Genomic DNA, 20,334 nt, shown 5'->3' on the forward strand with positions numbered 1-20,334 from the left:
GGTGGGCGCCTGGCGCCATGGTAGGGCTGCCGTGGTGACAGGCCCCACAGCCTGGCACCATGGCAACAAACCCAGGGGCCAAGAGGGCTGCCCTGCACCATAGCAACATGCTCCACAGGGTTTCCTGGTGCCATGGCAACCAGCCCCGCAGGGCCCAATATGGCTGACCAATGCCACGGGCCCCAAAGGCCACCAGGTGCTGCAGCACTGCGTCCCGCACGGTCCAATATGGGTGCCTGGCACCGTGGCAACAAACCCAGGGGGCAGTAGGGCTGCCCTGTGCCATGGCAACAGGCCCCAGAGGGTCTGATGGGGCTGCCTGGCACCATGGCACAGGGCCCAAGATGGCTGCCTCGCGCCGTGGCAATAAGCCCAGGGCCCAATATGGCCACCCGGTGCCATAGTAATGCCCCGGGAGCCAGCGAAGCAGCGGCACTGCCCGCGGGGGGGGGCCCGGCCCCGCGCCGAAGGGGAGGGCGCTGGGCTCAAGGCCGAAGGCTCCAGGATGGAGGTGGCCCCTGGGGCTTGTAGCCCGCGAAGCCGGCGGGGAGCCCAGGCAGTGCTATGGCCCTGGGGAAACTGAGGCAGGGGGCTGTGGCCCATCTCAGACCTTCCAGGCCCGGGGGAGGAGCAGGGGTCTGGGCCCCCCCACCCCAGACTCAGCCGCATCCCGGCAGTGACCTCAGCCCCACTCCAGCCTGGGCTTGCATCTTTTATTGCTGGCTCTGACGGTGCGGGGGGGCAGGTAGGAGCCCCAGATGCCCCTTCATGGGGGCGTCTGTACCAGAGGGGGAAGGGGGCCGACCCCGGGGGAGCTCACAGGAGCGTGGACTCGATGCCTTTGCCCCCCCAGTCCTCCTCCTCCCCCTGCCCCCCCAGCAGCCCCTCCAAGCTGCCCCCTGCCCCCTCCCACGGCGCTGCCCCAGGCTGGGGCGCCGGGGGCCTGGCGTGGTCTGGGGCGGCCTCGGGCAGAGAGCTGGCCGGCACCTGCGGGCACACGCGTGCAAGGGCTGTTACTGCCCCCATGTTGCCCCTGCCCTCGGGGTCTCAGCCAGGGGGCCCCCACTTCTGGGTGGTTCCCCCCACTTACCCCATTCCTCCCAGTACTCCTCCCAGGGCCCCCCAGTGCCGCCTAGTACCCCCTCAGTACTACCCAGTGCATCCCAATACCCTCCCAGTGCCCACCTATTGCCCAGTACCCCGCCAGTACATTTCCAGTGCTTCCCAGTCCCCCCATAGTACTACCCAGTACCCTCCGAGTGCATCCCAGCACCTACCTGGCACCACCAACCAGCACCCTTCTGGTGCTTCCTAACACCACATCCTACCCCTGCCAGTCCCCCCCAGTGCCTCCCAGTATCACCTGATACCTCTCAGTACCCGTGAAGTCCCCTCCCCCAGCCTCTTGGTACCCCGCACTCACATTCCGCCCCCCCTGGGGCACGAGGTGGCCGGGGACCCCGATCAGCCGCTCCAGCAGCTCCGCGACGTGCTGGTTCAGCGCCTGCCTCTCGGCTGCCATGGTCTGGGCCTGGCGGGGAGGTGGGCGCCAGGGGCAGTCAGCTCTGGGAGGGCAGTGGGGGCTGCCGCAGCGCCCCTGGGCTCGCTCCCGCTGGGAAGGGGGGAGCAGGAGGGTGCGCCCCGGCTCTGGGAGGGCAGGAGGGTCTGGGGGTTCGAGCCAAGACAGACGGACTCAGGCCTCTGACTGCTGAGATGCAGCCACCTCGGGGTGGGCCTCGCAAAACCCTCTCAGAATGGAAATGCGGCTGGCTCTGGGGTGGGCGCGGGGGCCCCGTGGCTATGGGAACCCGGGGGCGGGGACGGTGGCGAGCCAGCCCCCCCCCCAATGGCTCTGTGTTAATTGTGCCCCAGGCCCGTTCCAGCCCCTCGCGCTTACGATGGTGAGAAGTTTCTCTTCCAGGAGGCGGTTGCTGCGCTGGGTGCTGCTGTAATCCTCCTGCAGCCTGGGGACGGACACGGGGGAGGCAGGTGAGCTGTGGCTGGCTCTACGGGGCGTTGGGGCTGGGGCCCCGATGCAGCTGGCTCTGGGGTGGGCTCTTCCAGTGGCCAAGTACAACAAATGCAGCCACCTCTGGGGTGGGGTGGGGTGGGGTGGGGTGGGGATACAAAGACGGGCTCTGGGATGCAGCCACCTCTGGGGTGGGGGGTGTCACCAGCTGAATATAACAGAGATGCAGCCGCTTCTGGGGTGGGGAGGGTATCGGGGATGGGGGACGAGGCTGTGCTGTGGCTGGCTCTGGGGGGAGATGTGTCAGCGGCTGAGTGGCGCAGCTGCAGCCACCTCTGGGGTGCGGGGTGTTGGCAGCTGAGTATAACAGAGCGGCGGCTGCTTCTGGGGTGCGGCATGGGAGAATAGGGGTGGAGGGCTGCCGTGCTGCTGGCTCTGGGGTGGGACGTGCCAGCAGCCAAGCAGAACGCATGCAGCGACCTCTGGGGGTGGTGCTGCCCCAGGCCCTGCCTCCTCGGGGCGTGGCTTGGAGGAGGCCCCGCCCCAGACACCTGTCCCACGTGGGTCTCACCTGCTGAATTTCTCCTTCAAGGCCTCCAGCTCGGCCCAGGTCTGCTCCAGGCCCTGCTGCCCCCGGGCGCCCGCCGGAGCCTGGGCCGCCTGCCTGGGGGCAGAGAGAGGGGAGAGGGGCCGGGCTCTCTCCAGCTCTGGGGGCCAGCGGGGGCCGGGGCCGAGAGCAGGGGGTACCCGGGCACCGCGACGCCTGGCTTCTCCGCCAGCGGCTGCTCTGGGCGCCGGGGAATTGGGGGACGCGGGGAGCGTGGCTGAGGCTCAGCGCCGTCTCTGCCCCCCAGCCCCTGCGCCCACGCGGGGGGAGCGCTCTACTCACCGTGTCGGCTCCGCGTTGGCCCCCGCCTGCTCCAGGTCCTGCGTGGACGGACAGAGAGATGTGGCAGCAGCCGGCTCCGCGGGGCAGAGAGGGGTAAGGGGCTGTATCGGGGGGAAGGGCTCGCCCCCACTGCCCTCCCAAAGGGAGGAGAGCGCCAGGCTCCCGCAGCTGAGACACCCCGGGGCTCCGGGTGCTCGGTGCCCCCCTCACTCTGCAACCCCGAGCTGCCGGAACGGGGAGGTCCCGGTCCCTCCCCCGGCTGTACCTGCCCCTCCCCACGCGGGTGCCCCCAGGCCCTCTGTGACTGCGGCGGGGGAGCGATGGGGTCCCCGCAAGCACGCTTGGGGGTGTCAGGGTCCTCCATGGGGCAGCAGGGGTCATAGGACGCTCAGGCTCTGCTGGGGGGCGGGGGGCAGGAGGGAGGCCAGGTGGGGGGTATGGCTGCATGCTGGGGGGGCTGGGGCTGGCAGGAGGATTGGGCAGGGATTCGGGGAGTGTCCGGGGCCCTGGGAGGATGGGGGGGCACCTGGTGAGGGGCCGCTGCTGGGCGACGGGGTCTGGGGGCGGCTGGAGTCGCAGGGTAATGTGGGGGGGCTGGACACGGGCCTGCGGTGGGGTCTAGGGTTGCCCGGGGCCACAGGAGGACGGGGTGAGGGGCCGGGGGCTGTGCTGGGTGCTGGGGTCACAGTGGGGATGGGCTGGGGGTACTTGGGGTGATGGGGGAGGGTTTGGGCAGGGGTCGTCACTGGGTGCGGGGCTAATAGCTGGGGTTACAGGAGGGGGACGTGGGGGTTGCCCGGGGGGGGGCTGGGGCCGAGGGGCGGGGTCCCGGCAGGCGTGACCAGGGCGCCCCTACCTTCCCGCCTCTCCTGGTTGCTCTGTCCAGCCGTTTCATTCCCGCCAGCCCCCCGGCCTTGGGGGGCCCCAGGGGGGGCTGCTGCTGGGGCCGCGGTGGGGGCAGGGAGCTGCTGCTGGCATCTTTGGGGGGCCTGGCCCGCGGGCTCCGCTGCCGCCCCGCCCCCGCCCCCAGGTCCTCGGGCACGGACCCGCGGGGGCTGGAGGCCTTGGACTCGGAGCTGTCGGTCGGGGGGGACGTGGCCGGCGGCGGGGGCGCCCTCCAGCCCAGCCAGCCCAGGCGCGCCGGGCTCAGCACCCGCTGCGTGATCTCGTCCAGGAACTCGGAGAACCGCTGCTTCTCCTCGGGCCCCCTCCGCCTGGGGGGGGCCGGGGGCAGCCCTGCCTCGCAGCCGGGGCCCCGGGAGCCCCCGCGCCCCTCCAAAGCCTCCACGGACTTGGCCTTGTGCAGCGCCCGGAGCACGGGCCCCCGCCGGCCCCCCAGCCCCTTCTCCACGCTGGCTGGCTTGTAGAGCCGCACCCGGGGGGGCCCCAGGACGTCCATGCTCTGGCTCTGGCCCCGCTGCAGCCGGGAGGCCGTGGCCAGGCCCCCGCCTCGCCGTGGGGCGACCCCCACGGACACATCCAGGCAGGAGCGGGCGAGGCGCGGGGGGCAGGCGCCGAGGGTGTCCCGCTCCGGGCTGCCGGCCGAGGACCAGGAGGCCGAGGAGGCCGAGGAGGCCGATGCAGAGCGGGAGGAGGAGGAGAGGGGCCGGGGGAACCGGGCCCCCGCAGCCCCCTGGGGCGTGAAGAACTTCTCCAGCACCTGCAGCTTCCCGGGGCCGGCCCCATCCCAGCCCGTGGCAGGGAAGGGGCCCGGGGGGCTGGGGCCGGGCCCGGCGGGCCGCCTCTGCTCAGCCATGGCGGAGGGGGTCTGCGGCTGGCCGGACGCGGGGCTATTGCTGGCCCCGTGCAGTGGGATGTCGATAGGATGCGCGCTGGGGCGTGGGATGGAGCTGCCTCCCCCCCACCCCCACCCCCACCCTGCCGCTCAGCCCATTAACTCTCCCAGAGCTGGAGCGCTCCAGGCTCCCAGTCCTTGAAGTGGGAAGACTGGTTGGACACATCTGCTGCCCCGTGAAGGAGCAGACAGCAGAGTTGGGCCCCTGAGTGCCTGGGTCTGCTCCCAGAGCCCCCAGGGCACGAAGCTCAGTTTCCCCAGTGGGAAGGTGGGGCACGGGCAGGGCTGCGGGTGCCCAGCTCTTGGCAGGTGGGGTGCTCTGCAGTGCCCGGTGCCCCCAGTTGTGGCCAGGGAGTGGGGGTCTGTACAGTGCCTGGTGCCCCCGATCTTGGCCCAGGTGAGGGGGTTGTACAGGGCCGGGCACCCCCCCTATGGACCTGGGGGGGGGGGTCTGGGCAGCGACCCCCTCTCTGTGGGGGCAGGCAGGAGTTCCTGCGTGGGAGATGATACCGTGCTGCGAGGGGAAGGGAAATGCTATTTCCTTTGTCACACTGGAGTAGGAATGGGCTGGCAGCCCCCACGTGGACAGGGCACGGGGGCTGGGCTCTCTCCCCTACCCGGGCGGGCGCTTGTCCTGCTGCATCTCAAGGGAAAGCCCTTTGCTGTTCGCCTGCAGGCTCTGCCCCAAATTGGTCATTGCCCCCCGGGGGTGTGAGACAGCCCCGCAGGGCATGGGGGCAGGATGGAAGGGGACCTGGAGACCTTGGTGGATCCATGTAAAAATGATCACATGAAACCAAGGGCTAGAGCCGAGCCCGATGCTCAGGAAGGGCCCATCAGAGACCCCGGTGTGAACTGGGAAGGACTGGGCAGGGCTGCAGGGGCTGAAAGACCAGGTGGCTTTCAGGGCACATGTGTAAACAGCAGCTTGCCTGTGCCTGTTCCACTCTGCTCTGTACTGGGAGCACTGGGCAGATTGGGAGGAGCCCAGCACAGAGCAGGCAGACCCTGAGGAGGGCAGGGGGGAGGAGGGGGTTAAGGTGGGGGGGGGGGTCACAGACCAGCACAGCCCAGAGGGATGAGCTGGGAGGGGGGGCACAGTCTGTGCTGGGTCCCCTGGATCTGCACCAGCGCCCAGCCCCGTCTGCCGGCGGGGGGAGGGTGCTGGCTGGTTAAGAACATTGCTAATTCTCTCTCTCGTTACCTGCCCAGCTCCTCTGCTAATTACTTCCCTTGGCCCCAGCCTCCTCTTACAGCCCCTGTGCTTCCCCAGTATCGCAGCCCCCCCATTAAGCATGTTCTCATTTACATGCTTGAGTGAAATCAGCTCTTGGAGGTGAGGCTGGGTGCGCAGGTCCCCAGGCCCTGGCAGGGCAGCTGGGGCACAAGGTGGTTGTAGAGGAACCCGGTGCTGGGATGCAGCTGGCTCTGGGGTGGGGCTGGGGGCCACTCGGTGGCATGGGACCAGCTCCGGGGTGGGCATCAGGGCTGGGAATATGTGGTCCCCCCTTAGGCTTAGGTGTCCCATTGGCTAATTAACATCCACAGCTATTAATTAACCCACTTCCCCAGCATGATGTGCCCTTGGGACGGAAGCAGCGGCAACATCTTGGCACCAGGGAACATGCCCCACCCCAGAAGCAGCTGCATCTCGGCAGCAGGTGAAGGGGCCCAGGCCTGGCCAGACCTCACAGCTCCTGCTCACTTCGGAGGAGGCAGCCCACCCCCTCCCCAGCTCCATGCCCACAGCAAGGGCCCCCCAAGGTCAAAGCCAGCAGCCGGGCTGGGGGAATCGATGGGCCCTGCCTGGGGGGTTCATCCATCGGGAGCAGCTGATGAGGTTAATTAGCAGCTCCACTCCCTTCTGCTCTGCTGCTGTCCCCTCCTCCCTGCTCTGGGCAGACGTGGGGCCGGGGCACGGAGTTGCCTGGGGGGGGGGGGGGGCTGCCTGCTGTTAATGGAGCTGCTGGAGGAAACATCCCCCATTGTGCTCAACAGCCAGTTGCAGGCAGGGTAGGTGTGCACCTCTTAGACTAACCCATGCAGCTTGCTCTCTCTGTGAATAGATGGCTCCTCCATGAATTCATCCAGCCCCTGCTGACCCTGGCTCTGCCACCGCCATCTCCTGTGACCCCGAGTTTCACACCTTACATAAAAGAGTCAAATCTTGTTCGTTTTAAGCCTGTCACTGACTCGTCTCAGCAGGTTCCCCCCGAGGGTGAGCAGGTCGGAGAAATGACGGTATGGGGCTGGAAGGGACCACAGAGGTCACATCCAGTCCAACCCCCGTCTGAGGCAGGATCAGCCCGGTTCAAACCATCCCAGACAACTCCAGCATCTCAGCTTTGCCAAACCACCGCCAGCCCCGACCCAGCACCAGCCCTCGCAGCCCGACCTGCCGCAGGGAAAGCACGGGGATCGCGGCAGCCCAGGCCCTGCTCCTGTCAGCGGTTGTCACCAGCTGGCTCCAGAGCCCCAGGAAGAGGCCGTGTCCCTGCTACGGAGGAAGGCAAAACGCCCTCAGTCCACATCAGTCTGAGCACAGGGTAAAATTCCTTCCCGACCCCAAACGCAGCATCAGGGTGACCCCGAGTGGAAGGGCAGGACCCGGCCACCAGAACCTGCTGGGTTTGGTCCCAATGAAAGCACTGGTCCAGCCCAGTTGCTGCTCCCAACAGCCAGCGCCTCGGAGGGAGGCTTCAAAACCCCAACACATGGAGCAGGAACGGGGGTAGGAGGAGGCAACTAGTCCAGCCCAGAAGCCTGGGAGATCCCTGTAGGACTCACTGGAAACAGCTCCCTGCTCACTCGGCCCAGGCCCTTCGCCTGGCCTTTTAGACTGAACACTGGACAGAGGGCGCACCTCGGGGACTAACACATCTAGAGACAGGCAAGGCAAGCCTAGATGCAAAGCAAATGAAGGCATTTGAATACAAAGGGATTCCTTTGTAGCTGCTGTCTGCCAGGCACCCAGGGGAGGTCACGGCCAAGAGAGGCAGTCTCCTCAGTCAGGCCTGATGGAGAATGCGAATCCCCTCTGTGCCTCCTGCTGTCGGGGCCGCGAGGGTGTAGGGAGCTTCCCGCAGAGGTTCCTTGAGGCAACACTGCAAGATGCCTCGTCAGAGCATCTCTGGGAGTCTGCCAACCCCCCGCCCCGCTACCCAGACACGAGACCTCTGGGCTGCACTGGGGGTGTCTGGCAGCGAGCTGGTACCTACCTGGGCTTGGCTGGATCCTGCCGGAGATCCTAACCCCCTCTGAGGCAGCCACGCAGATCCCTGCCCCGCAGTGACAGCAAGTCTCTGAGGTGCCCCTGGCTGTCAGGCTCCGGCCAGGACCCGTCACTTCCAGAATAGAAACGAGAAGCAGCCGCCAATTCTGGGTCTTTCAAGCCCCTTCTCCAGAGATTTTGCCGGGGGGCCTGGGAGCCACAGGCTCCTGGCTCTGTCCCCCAAATGCAGCCGGAGCTGAACAGAAACTGCCACGGGAACAAACCAAAGCCTTTAATGAGGCTGCTACAAAGCCCGGCCTATGGAGGCTGGGGGACCAGCACAACTATTTACAACTGGGGTAGGTTTGGGGGGGAGGTTGGGGGAAGTCGGGGTCACTCCACAGTCAGGTTGAATTTCTCGGCCTCTTCAAACTGAGCGTTCATCTGTGCTGCCCACTCGTCCAGCTCCGATACCTGCCAAGAAGGGGAAGAGCGTGAACAGTCCTTGCCCCCATAATGCACCCCATCCCCCTGCTTTGAGCCTGGGAGGGGGTAAAAAGAGCTGCTCTTGGGAGGCTCTGGAGGCAGGGGAGTCACATCAGCCCCCCCTGCACTTGGTGTCATACTCACATCGATCTGCACCACCTTCTTCTTCTTGCGCTTCTCCTTGACCAGGGCAATGCCGGGCAGGTCCGTGTCCAATAGCCCCTTGCTGGGGGCGTCAGGAGGAGAATCGTGGGCAACGGGGACCGGGGCAGCTGCCGTGGGAACGGGGGAGACATCGGGGGCCAGCAGCAGGGCGAAACCAAAGAGGGAGCGGCGCTGGTCAGGCGTGGACGTGTCCGAGAGCCCCGAGCCGGGGGAGAAGGTGGCGTCCAGGCGGCTGTAGGAACGACGCACCTTGTGAGCCATCAGGGTGTCCCGCTCGTCCAGGGGGGGAGAGGTGTGGGCTGGGGGCTTCTCAGTCGGGGTAGACAGGACCGTGCTGCTGCTGATCTCAACCAAGGGCTTCTCTGCTGGGGTAGACGGACCCGCAACGTTGCTGACCTCAGCCGGAACATTCTCCTTGCCACTGCTGGATGAGATCTGGGGAGAGATGGGGAGGCTGGGACCTGTGGAGCTCCCGGGGATACTGTCTCACCCGATCCCCACAGCCTGAGGGATCCTGCAGGCATCCTGTAGGTGGGAGCAGCCATGAAGACCCCTCCGCTCCCACCCCACGCAGTGTGATAAGTGATAAAGACTCCCGAGCTGGTCAGGCCTGGCTTCTGACCACAAGACGGTGCCCTGACACGGCGCGTTGATCCCCAGGGGGTACTCGGAACCAACCAGAGCTGGGGGAGAACACAGGTGTCCGGGCTCCCAGCCCCCACCTGCTCTAGCACCCCCAGCCCTCACTCCCCCACCCGAGCGGGGAGACAACCCAGGCCTCTGAACAGCCAGCACCCCCTGGCCTAACTGCAAAGCTTCCCTCTTGTCCAAAGCTGGGAAAGAACCCAGGTGCCCAGGGCTCCCAGCCCCCTCCTCTCCCAGAGCTGGGAAAAGATCCAGGCTCGCCCAGCACTCGTCCCCCAGGCTCCGCTCCCCGTCTGGAGCTGGGAAGAGTCCTCAGGTGCCCAGGCTGCTAGCCCCCATCAATCACCCACCCCTCTGAGCTGGAAGAGCACCCAGGCGTCCGGCTCTTATCTCTAGCCACCTGACCTGTGGGCCTTGCCCCCCCCCTCACCCTCCCGGCCGCCCTTCAGTGCCCCACCCCCCCCCCATTTTGCAAAAGGGGAGCTGGGGTGCACAGCCTCCCCTTCACCCTGCTTGGCCCCAGCCTGGTGTTTCAAAGAGCCGGCGAGCACTCACCCGGGGACTGCGCCGTGGGGCCGCAGCTGCTTCAGCCACCTGGAAGGGAAGAACAAAACAGCTGTCCTCGTGCATCCGGAGCCCCACAGCCCAGCAGGATCAGTTCCGTGCCCAGCTGGGCAGACTGGGAGGCCAGCCTCCCAGCAGGAAGTGGGGGTGTGCACGCTGCCGGGGCAGATTCTGGGCAGACCACGCAGCAGAGCTGACCAATTCTACTTTTGCTGCTGGCTTTGGCGAAGGACCTACTGTTCAGGGCCCTTACCTCTGCTGCCGCAAGGCCAGTAGATGACACTTGGAGGCTACCCCGGGCTTGTCAGAACCGTAAAACGAGCAGTTATACAAAGAAACTCTCTCATCTGCAGCACACGCCTGCTCCCGGGGCTGTAGCTTCCGACTAGTGTAGGCCACCAGATGTTCCCCCGCCTCGGACAGCACCTCACCCAATGCCGCATTGAGGGCGCCTGTACACAGTATCAATGGTCTGGTGAAGTCTGGCGCGTACCCCACCGCCTGGGTGCAGAGGGCTTTTGTAACTCTTAGAAATGCATGCTCCGTCTCAGGCGTCCAGCTGATCCTGCTTGGGGCCGCATCCTGCGTTAGCTCCGACAACAGCCCGGGGATGTCTGAGAACCCGGGCGCCCGGCACCCACAGGAGGTGGCGAGTCCTAAAAAGGACTGCATCAGGTTTTTGTCTGTGGCCTCGGGTACTCCTGCAGGGCTTGAACCTTGCCTGTTAGTGGCTGGATTCGCCCTCCTCCTATGCAGGATCCCAAGTACTGGGTCTCTTTTTCACTTGGGGCGCATTTCCCTGGATTTGCCGCTAGCCCCGCAGACTGCAGCTCCTGGAGCGCAGCGTTAAGGTGCTTTCGACGTTCCTCCCACGACCGTGACTCAACCACCTCATCACGGATGTAAGCCGCTGCAGTCCTGATGCAGGGCTAACACCTTGTCCGTGGGCCTCCGAAACACTGCAGCAGCCCCACGCAGCCCAGCGGGCACGCGCATGGATTCGTACAACCCCCAAGGGTGGCAAATGCAGTTTTTCCCAGGAGCGCTCTTCATTGGTATTTGCCAGTTCCCTTTGGAAAGATCAAGGGTGGATATGTAACACTGCTGCCCCCATTTTCTCTGGTAGAGCTTCCATGCAGGGCATAGGGTACACATTGAAGCAGGCCACGTGATTAACTTTCCAGAAATCAATGCAGAGGTGCACAGTCTGGTCCTTTTTGGGGCCCATGATGATAGGACTGTGCCATTCACTTCGCAATTCCTTAACGACCCCATCAGCCACCGTCTGCGCGAACCACTCTTGTAGTTTTTGCAGGATCCTTCTCAGACCACCTGCCGTGGTGGCATGTGTGCCCAGTGCTCAATTAAGGCAGTCTTCCCTGGGCAAGTCGAGCACCTTTGAGGAGGACCGCACAACCCACGTTTGCTGTCACTACTGGAGCGCAGTTAACGGCTGCCCCAGCCAAATGACCTCTGACCTGCCTAGGTCAGACGTGTCTGGGCTAAACTCTTGCTGCTCGGAGCCCGTGGCAATAAAGAGCGCTTCCTTATAGACCCATTTTTTAAATCAGATTAGTATGATAAATTTGCTGGGTTTTCCAGCTGCCATACCTTGTAATCTACTGGGCCGGCCCCATGGATTATTTCATACGGCCCTTGCCACCAGGCCAGGAATTTAGATGTCTCATCCGGCAACAAAACTAACACCCTGTTGCCCTCCTCAAACTGCTTCTTGCATGCCCCGAGGTTATACATCTGGCCGCCTGTTGTTCTTGGGCCCTCGTAGGTTTTCCCTGGCCATAGACCAGGCCCCCTCTAGTCTCGCTCTCATCTGCAAGGCGCAGGCCACAGGACTGTGGAGAGAGCCTTGCTGTACTTCCCATCCCTCCTTAACCAGGTCTAGCAACCCCCGTGGGTGATGACTGTACAGCAGGTCAAAGCAGGGAAGTCCCGTGGACTTCTCTGGAGCTTCATGGTATGCAAATTTTAAAGGTCTGGGTAGCTCGTCCCACCGTTGGGCGCCCTGCCAACTGCTATTTTTAGCGCGCTTGTTAAAGTGCGGTTAAACCACTCGAGAAGGTTGCCCGTGTGCGGGCGGTAAACCAAATTTCATAGGCGTTGAGTCTAGTTTCACATACCTCCTTAAAAACCCAGGCCATAAAATTGTTTCCTTGATCTGTTAAAACCTCCTTTGGCAGGCCTGCTGAAGAAGCGCAAGAACTCTTCTGCTACCTTCCCTGTGCTTGCCGACCGCAGGAGTACTGCCTCCGCCTACCGGGTGGCGTAGTCAACCAGTACCATAATCAGTTGGTACCCGGGGGCACTCTGTGGCAATGAGCCGACAATATCTACCGCTACCCTCTCAAACGGGTCCTCCGTGAATGGCATGGCCACCATGGGGGCACGTGGTGGAAGGGGTAGTGAAGGTCCTCGCAGTGGCTCCTGAACCCCTGGTCACCCTAAGCTCCAAGCAGTCTGCTCCCTGCCAGGCGCAGCCCCCTGAGGCTGTTTTCAGTGTCTTTCATCCCTCCCCATGCTGGTTCCCCATTCACCACACCTGCATTAGCTCCCTCACAGGGAGACTCGCTGCAGCCCAGGGAGTCCTCCCAGGTCTGGGGTGGGCGTGAGGAGGTGCTCCCAGGGTGTGGGGATGTTCAGACTCCCCCACCCACAATACAAGGGCCCTGCCCCGTCACAGGGTGGGACTCAAACTCATTCCCTGAAGGCTGTGGAGGGCAGAGACCAACCCTGCCAGCCCTGGGTGCCTGCCAACCCTGCCCCAGCCCCAGCAACAGCCACCGGCTGGGGTTTCGGGGTCCCCTCACCCCCCCCCAAACTGGGAACCCCCCCCAACTCTGAAAATGAAGTGGTCCCGGACCGCTCTCAATCCAGGGCCTCTCGCTGACCAGGCTGCTTGTTATTCAACTTCAGAACAAGTGAAACTAGTATGCATAATTCCCCGTTAGCACATCTCTAAGCACGTAGGTGTCACACGTGTGCGTGTGCAGGGGGAGAGGGACCAGGATCGGGAGCCCCACGTGGGCAGGGCGTGGGGAGCCTCCGATGCCATGTGCGGCGGGTGTGAACGCAGCGTCTCGCTGCCGCGGCACCGGGGTCCCGACACGCGGGCTGGGCGGCACAGAGGGAACGGAGACGACCCCCCCCCTCCAGCGGCCAACGTGCAACACGTGCAGACGCAGACACCCCCGTGGGCGGCTCGGGGCCGTGGCGCCTCCCCCTCCACCCACCTGCTGCCGCCGGGGCTGGATCTTTTTCAGCACGATGGGGCGCTTCAACATCTGGGCCGGCACCTGCGGACGGGGAAGTGTCAGATGCGGCGACGAGGCAGCGTGCCGCAGGCTCCCCGCCTCAGGGACAGGCCAAAAGCCAGGGCCACACGCGCCCCCCAGCCGGTCTCCAGACGCGGCGACCCACCCCCCGCCCGCGCAGGACCGGGCTCCGAGCGCCCCGAAAGCAGCAGGGAGGAGTCGCGGAGCGGAGGGCCGAGCCGGGGCGGGGAACTCACCGGGCTCCCCACGCGCTTCCTCTCCACCAGGGGCTTCCTCTGCGCGGGCGGGGGGCCGGCGCCGCGCTCCGACCAGCACCGCGGGGCAGGGGGGGCCGAGCCTGCGGGCAAGGGAGGAGGGGGCTCAGATCCCGGCCCGCGAAGCCCCCCCCCGGCCAGCCCGAGCCCCAGGCTTCACCCCCCAGCCCCGGCCCCAACCCCTCTGCCCCGGCCCCAAAACACCTGCCCAAAACCCCGCCCCCCAGACACCCCCCAGCCCCTCCACTGCCCCACGTCACATCCGCCGCTGCCCAGACTCGCCCTTCCAGGGCCCCCCAACTGCTTCACCCGTCTCCCCCCGCTCCCAGCCCCCACTGCCCCCCTCCCAGGACCATGGCGCGGGGATGACACCCCCCTCAGGCCCCCGCGGGCCCCGCTCACCCCCCGGGGCCGCCCCGGCCGAGCGCGTCCGCCGCGCCGCCATGGCTGCGCCCGCTGGGCGCCAACCGGAACCCGTTTGAACGGCCCGCCACACCGCGCCGGAAGTGACGACATCTTGCGAGGCAGAGCGAGAGCTGGACGCTGTGGGAGCGAAACCTCGCGAGACGCCTAGCCCCCTACACACTTGCCGGCTCTCGCGAGATACCCGAGTGAGCCTCGGGGAGGGGGTTTTCTCTTCCGCGCGAGACTTCCGACTGTGGCGAGTAAATCTCGCGGGGTTTTCCTCTCCCGCGCGAGACTTCCGAGTTCGAGCTCTTGCTGTTCCAAGGGGCTGAAAGGGCAAAGGGGGCGGGTCGCCCGCGCGTGACGCCATCAGCGAGCGCCGTTCCCGGAAGAGACGTGGCAGCGGGTGGACCCTGAGCCCCTGTCGGAGCCTGTGAGACCCCGCGGGCCCGGCGCGGCGCCCCCTTCGCCCGGCGCCATGGGGCTGTGCAAGTGCCCTAAGAGGAAGGTCACCAACCTGTTCTGCTTCGAGCACCGCGTCAACGTCTGCGAGAACTGCCTGGTCGCCAACCACGCCAAGGTGCCGCGTGCCGGGAAGGGGGCTGCCGGCTCCGCGCTGCCCCGGGGGGCCGGGAGCGGGGGCTGGCCGTGGCCGTGCCCGGGCTGCATCGGGCGCCGCGCTCGCGGGTTCACGTGCGTCGTGGCTCCGGCGCTGGGAGCGCGGGCGCCTGGGCTCTGCCCGGTTCCGGGAGCGGAGCGGGGCTGGTGCTTCCCCGAGCCCTCTGCAGCTCGGGGGGGAGCGGGGGGTGTGGGAGCCCGGACACCTGGGTTCCCTCCAGGTGCCTAATAGGCCCGAGCAGAGAAAAGCCCCCGCCGCTGGGGAGGTAGCGCAGGCGGGCGAGCGTCGTGACTCCCCTGCCCCGCAGTCTTTCCAGAGCCCCGGCTGCAGCCTTCCCTCACGCCCGCCCTCCCTCCCTGCCTGCCCCTGCAGTGCATCGTCCAGTCCTACCTCCAGTGGCTCCAGGACAGCGACTACAACCCCAACTGCCGGCTCTGCAACACCCTCCTGGCCGCCAAAGACACAGCCCGGCTCGTGTGCTACGGTGAGGCCCGCGCCCGGGGGGAGGCCAAGGGCTCTCTCGTGCCTTCCTCTCCGCGCTCTGCTCAGATGCTGCGTCGCCTTCTCCTCCGCAGATCTCTTCCACTGGGCCTGCCTCAACGAGATGGCCGGGCAGCTGCCCAAGAACACGGCCCCCGCCGGCTACCAGTGCCCCAGCTGCAAGGGTCCCATCTTCCCGCCTGCCAACCTGGTCAGCCCGGTGGCCTCAGCTCTGCGGGAGAAGCTGGCCACGGTCAACTGGGCGCGGGCGGGACTGGGGCTGCCACTGGTAAGAGGGATTGCCGGAAGTCTTTTCTGCTTATGGAAAGAGGGCTAGCGGGACTGCCCTTCCTTGGGACGGGGGGAGGCGCGCTGTATGCCAGCCCCGAGCCCGAGCCCCAGCCTTGTCTCCCATCTCCTGCAGATTGACGAAGCCGAGACCGTGCAGGAGCCGGAGCCAGCCGACATCACAGACTATGCAGACTGGGGCAGCTTCTCTGGTGAGTCCTGCCTTACTGGGATGTCCCTCCAGCCCTCAGTTGAGAGGCCCACCCAGGCTCCCCCAGCAGTGAGAGGTCCTGCTGGCTCTTAAGGGTGGCTTAAGGGGGCTGTTGAGGGGACCCCCCACCCTTTTCCATTCCCCCCCACCTGTATCCCATAGGGTCGCTAGGAAATGCGTAGGAGTCCTCATGTGCCCCCAGCCCACCTGCATCCTATAGAGCAGCTTAAGGAGTTGCCTCTCGTTCCACCTGCTCCCTCCTGACTTATATCCCGTAGGGCAGCTTGACAGGACCCCCCTTTCCCTTGTGTCCCCCGCCCCAGCTGTATCCGATAGGACAGCTTCAAGAAATTCCTCCCCTTTCCTATGTACCGCCACCTCAGCTGTGTCCCATGGGGCAGCCACAATCAATGCCCTATTGCCATGACAGAGTTGTGCCCCATGCCCCCCATCACCCACACCAAGAGAGACTTCAGGCTACCTCTCTTCCCGACTTACCCCTGTCATGGGAGTCCGGTTGCCCCAGGCCAGGTTGCCGTGGGCTGTAGAACCCACCAGGAATCCCTCTCCGTGGTGCTGGGACTGGTGGGAGTGGGGAAGGATAGTGAGCACCTGCTTCTGGGGATGTGAGGCTGGGTTTGCTAACACCTCCATTGGCTTCATGTTCTTCCCCCTTGGCAGCGCCTGGCAGCTCCAGCCTGGACACCACCCCACACAGTGCCCGCCCGGCCTATTCCTACAGCTCTACACCCGGGCTCTCCTCTTCCTCCTCCTCCTCACAGCCGCAGGGGCTGGACAGTGCAGCAGCAACAACAGGGGACCACACCGTCGTCCACATGGGGGGCGATGGCAGCGAGACCATCACCTTCACAGCAGGTGAGCAGAGCTGGGGGGGAACCATAGTTACATGGGAACCAATTTGCATGAGGTAGGGATGCGCTGGCTAACATGTCCCTCTTGGGATAGCCTATGAGGCCCTTCTACCAGCATGTGGAGGACCAGAACTCTATGATTGTCTTGGTGTCCTGGGTTGGCAGGAACACACAGAATTTTGGGTTGCGGCGAACTGCATGGTGGGGGGGTTTGGGGTGGTTAGGGGCTTTCCGCCTAATGCCCCGTCTCCCCGGCAGCCTCCACGCCACGGAAGGTCTATGACACGCGGGAGGGCGGTGGTGGCCGTGGGCCTGGCACCCACATCGACTTTGATGATGACAAGTACCGCCGGCGGCCGGCACTCGGCTGGTTTGCCCGACTCCTCAAGTGAGCGAGGAGGGGGCACCTGGCACCCCTAGGTTTGGGGGTGGGCTAGTGGAGCCAGGGGTGGGTAGGCACAGTGCTGGGGTGGGAGTGTCTGTGGGGGTAGGGCAGGGGCATCTCAGCTGGGCCCTGGAGCATGGTGGGGTGGGACCAGACAAGGGGGGGTCCTGGATGCCTGGGTTCTGTGTGTGTGTGTGTGTGTGTGTGTGGGGGGGGGTCATCTCATCCTCCGGGGCTCTGGGTAGTGTCAGGCAGACAGGGAGCATGGGGACTGGGTGCCCACCGGGGCGTTCTCCTCACTGGGTCCCTTGCTCTCCTTCTCTGCCCTGGCAGGAACCGGGCGGGCAACAAGAAGCCACCCCCACGCTCCCTGCTGCGGCGCTTTGTCATCGTGCTGTTGGTCGGGGGCCTCGGCTTCCTCACCCTCCTTGTCATCATGGCCAAGCTGGGCCGAGCTGCAGCCGACGCTGACCCCAACCTGGACCCTCTACTCAACCCACACATCCGCGTGGGCCAGGAGTGAGCGGGGCTGCGGCTGGGGGGAGCCTGGCAGTGCAGATCCCCCCCCCAGCCCGGGGCCGCAGGGGTCCCTAGGTCCCCCTGGAAACCCACCAGCTGCATAGCTGAGCCCCTGAGTAGAGGCTGAAGGAGTAGAATCATTCCAAGTGCCCCCTGGGTGGTGCAGGTGGAGGGGCCGGGCTGTGCGCGTATGCTGGGGGGAGATGGGGGACAGAGAGGTTTCCTGGCTAGAGGGGCAGGGACCCAGGCGTCAGGGCTCCCAGCCCCCCCTGCCAGCAACCCACTCCCCTGGAAGCGGGGGGAACGCAGGTGTCCAGGCTCTCAGCTGCTGCTGTTTTGGGATATTTATTGGAATGGGTGTGGGGGCCCAGCTGGCCCGCCCCCACCCCACCCCACCAGCTGTACTGCTGCCTGCGGACATTTTGGGGTCCCAGCCCTCTGATTCTTCCCTGTGCCTGGTCTCCTGGGGCTGGGGCCCCCATGGAGCCAGGAAAGGACCCTGTCATCACCATGGACTTGGAGTGGAGATGCAGCCACTGCTCGGGTCCTGGGGTTTCCAGAGCTTTCAGGGGGAGTGGCTATAACTACAGCCCCCCCCCTCTCCCCCCCCCTGTTTGGGAGGGGGTGGTGGTGATGTCATGCTGTAGCGGTGATGTCATGCAGTGTCTGACACTACAGCACTATCTGCCTTGTTCGTAATAAACTTCTGTTGGCTAAGGCTGGGGCCGTGTGCTCTCTGGGGGCTCCGGGCTCAGTAAACCTCCTGCCGGTACTCGAGGGTCAGGTACTCGAGGCAGAAGCGGCCGAAGAAGGCGGCAAAGTTGGTCACTGGGGAGGGGAGAGAAGGGGATCTCTTACTAGGAGGGAACCCAGGTGTCCGGGCTCCCAGCCCCCCTGCTCTAACCCCCACTCCTCACTGAGTGGCAAAGGGAACCCAGGCATCCGGGCTCCCAACCGCGCCCCCCCAGCCTTGTTCTAACCAGCCCCCACTTCCCTCCCAGAGCGGGAGAGGGACCCAGGCGTCTGGGAGTCACCTACCCAGCGAGGTGAGAGCAAAGGTCTTGAGGACGTTGTCCTTGGTCCCCGTGCTGTAGAGCGCCCCCAGCAGTGCCAAGTAGAAGCTCAGCACCTGGGAGAACTGGGCAGGGACGGGGGGATGGGACGGGTCAGGGCCCCTGGTGGCCAGAACGGGGAGAGAAGCCAGGCGTCTGGGCTGCCCGTGCCCCCTGCTCTGACCCCACCAGCCCCACTCCCTTCCCAGAGCTGGGGATGGAAGCCAGGCAGCTCGGCACCTGGTTACCCCCTGCTGCCATCTGTTTCTGACCCAGTTCAAATCAGCCTGGGCTCTGGCTTTTACTGGGAAGTTGCTGCTCTTCCAGGTCAAGCCAGCCTGAGGTCTGGTTCCCCTGGAAAGCTCCTCCCACCCCAGTTCAAACCAGTCTAGGGTCTAACTCCTACTGGGAGACTCCTCCCAGCCCAGTCGAAACCAGTCTGGGGTCTGTTGCATACTGGGAGGCTGTTCCTGCCTGCGTTCAAACCAGTCTGGGGTCTGGCTTCTACTGCAGGGCCACTTCCATCCCAGTTCAAACCAGTGTGGGCTCTGGCTCCTACAGAACTCCTCCTAGTCCAGTTGAAACCAGTCTGAGGTCTGTTTCATACTGGGACACTTCTCCCATCCCAGTTCAAACTGTTCTGAAGTCTGGCTCCTACTGGGTGACTGCTGCTGTCCCAGTTCAAACCAGTTTAGTGCCTGGTTCTTACTGGAGACTGCATCTGCCCCGGGTCAAACCCGCCCGGGCTCTGGGGGCCCCATACCAGCAGCACGGTGGTGCTGGGGAAGCTCATGAGGTCGAAGCGCTGGCTGATGGCGAAGTGGTAGAGGTCGGAGACGAAGATGCCGCTGTGGACGGAGAGCAGCAGGACAGAGGCCACGGTGAGGGTCACGTTGGTGGGGAGCTTGCAGGTCGCGAAGGGGAGGCGCCAGCTCATGGCGCCGCCAGGCCCAAGGCCTGGGGTCAGGCACTGAGGTCACAGGGGCCTCGGCACCCCAGAACCACCCCCCAACCCCACCCTCCTCCCCGAACGGGGAGATAACCCAGGCGTCTGGGCTCCTGGCCCTTCCCTACATCCACACGGCAACCTGTATAGTGATGTCATAGGTTACCCAGTAGCTGCCTGATGACATCGTGCACACTGGCGGATTACATCATACACTCGAGACTGATATAATGGGAGGGAAGCCTATAATGTCACCCAGCCTTCATGATGTCACCCAGGCTGTAGGAAGGTGCCCCAGCCTCCCCAAAAGTTGCTTTGTTGTCATGGTTACAGCCCTCCTCCTCCTGGTCCTGCCCCGCCTATTTTATATCAACAAAACTTATCATTACAGGAGACCGGCGCGCTGCCACGGGGCAGGAGTGATTGCAACAAAACTTTCTTACTTTAATAACTTTATTGTTATGGCTTTAGGCACAGAGGGAGGGAGGTTCTCTTTACCATGGAGGGGGCCGTTTCAATAAAACTTGATTGTTCCAATGAGGCTACTGGCCCTTGAGGGGGGTCTTTCTTCACCCCTCTTCCCATATTGACAAACCTTTATTGTTCTGTGGAGGCTAAAACAGGAGTTTTCCTCCGTATCAACAAAACTTTACTGATCCCTAAAGCATACTGCCTGCCATTGGAGAAGGGAAGTATGTCTACCAATCCTAAAACCGCTCGTCACCCACAGGGCAAGTTTTGTCCAGGACACTACAGACTTCCTATGGGAACTTAAAAACACAGACCACCTTCCCAGCAACACCCTCCGAGCCACCGTGGACGTTACCAGCCCATACCCCGACGTCCCACACCAGGACGGCATCCGAGCCTGCCTTGCGTGTCTGCAGGAACGACGTTACGACCCCGAATACAGACCCAAAGGTATTAGCGACCTTGTACACTTCATCCTCACGCGCAACTATTTCACTTCTAATAACCAGCACTTCCTCCAGACCCTGGGCACCAGAATGACCCCAGCTACGCCACCCTGCTTATGAGCCACCGGGAGAAGACTTCCTCGAGGACCGCACCATCTCACCCTTGCTGTACGTAACTATAGCGATGACATCTTCATCACGTGGACTGAAAACCTGCGATCTCGGATTCGGCTCCATCAGAAATTCAACCATCGCCGTCCCTCCCTCCCTCCCTCCCTCCCTCCCTCCGACGTCCTCCTGCACCAGCACCTCCTACTTAGACACGATGATCCGCATCCTGAATGATACTGACCTGGCTGCCGAGACCAAGGG

General features: G+C 64.5%; 4 protein-coding genes and 1 long non-coding RNA gene across 6 annotated transcripts; 2 read left to right on the plus strand and 3 right to left on the minus strand.

The window, feature by feature from the left end:
• Positions 1-699: 699 nt before the first annotated feature.
• On the minus strand, positions 700-4,671 carry LOC109285494 (atherin). Its single transcript, XM_059718495.1, has 6 exons — positions 3,715-4,671; positions 2,859-2,896; positions 2,541-2,633; positions 1,898-1,964; positions 1,424-1,531; positions 700-987 (listed from the first exon to the last, which is right to left on the minus strand). The coding sequence occupies exons 1-6, from the start codon at positions 4,612-4,614 to the stop codon at positions 817-819; spliced, it is 1,377 nt and encodes a 458-aa protein (XP_059574478.1). The 5' UTR covers positions 4,615-4,671; the 3' UTR covers positions 700-816.
• Positions 1,903-6,822, plus strand: LOC109286070 (uncharacterized). 2 transcript variants are annotated; one of them, XR_009457430.1, is made up of 3 exons: positions 1,903-1,989; positions 2,824-2,951; positions 6,226-6,822. It is a non-coding gene; the product is annotated as an uncharacterized LOC109286070 (long non-coding RNA). The 2 variants fall into 2 exon arrangements; XR_009457429.1 differs by lacking the exon at positions 1,903-1,989 and adding an exon at positions 2,476-2,579.
• Positions 6,823-8,141: 1,319 nt separating this feature from the next.
• CDCA5 (cell division cycle associated 5) lies at positions 8,142-13,767 on the minus strand. The gene is made up of 6 exons (XM_059718501.1): positions 13,671-13,767; positions 13,251-13,351; positions 12,973-13,035; positions 9,716-9,754; positions 8,495-8,950; positions 8,142-8,338 (listed from the first exon to the last, which is right to left on the minus strand). Exons 1-6 carry the CDS (start codon positions 13,711-13,713, stop codon positions 8,258-8,260), a joined length of 783 nt encoding a protein of 260 aa, XP_059574484.1. The 5' UTR covers positions 13,714-13,767; the 3' UTR covers positions 8,142-8,257.
• A 103-nt stretch (positions 13,768-13,870) lies between these two features.
• On the plus strand, positions 13,871-17,764 carry ZFPL1 (zinc finger protein like 1). The gene is made up of 7 exons (XM_019491956.2): positions 13,871-14,253; positions 14,665-14,776; positions 14,868-15,061; positions 15,197-15,272; positions 15,953-16,147; positions 16,402-16,531; positions 16,862-17,764. Exons 1-7 carry the CDS (start codon positions 14,152-14,154, stop codon positions 17,049-17,051), a joined length of 999 nt encoding a protein of 332 aa, XP_019347501.1. The 5' UTR covers positions 13,871-14,151; the 3' UTR covers positions 17,052-17,764.
• A 24-nt stretch (positions 17,765-17,788) lies between these two features.
• On the minus strand, positions 17,789-19,100 carry TMEM262 (transmembrane protein 262). The gene is made up of 3 exons (XM_014607598.3): positions 18,863-19,100; positions 18,086-18,185; positions 17,789-17,875 (listed from the first exon to the last, which is right to left on the minus strand). Exons 1-3 carry the CDS (start codon positions 19,034-19,036, stop codon positions 17,799-17,801), a joined length of 351 nt encoding a protein of 116 aa, XP_014463084.2. The 5' UTR covers positions 19,037-19,100; the 3' UTR covers positions 17,789-17,798.
• Positions 19,101-20,334: the final 1,234 nt, after the last annotated feature.

Source organism: Alligator mississippiensis, chromosome 15 (genome assembly GCF_030867095.1).
Source record: "Alligator mississippiensis isolate rAllMis1 chromosome 15, rAllMis1, whole genome shotgun sequence".
Lineage (NCBI taxonomy): Eukaryota > Metazoa > Chordata > Crocodylia > Alligatoridae > Alligator > Alligator mississippiensis.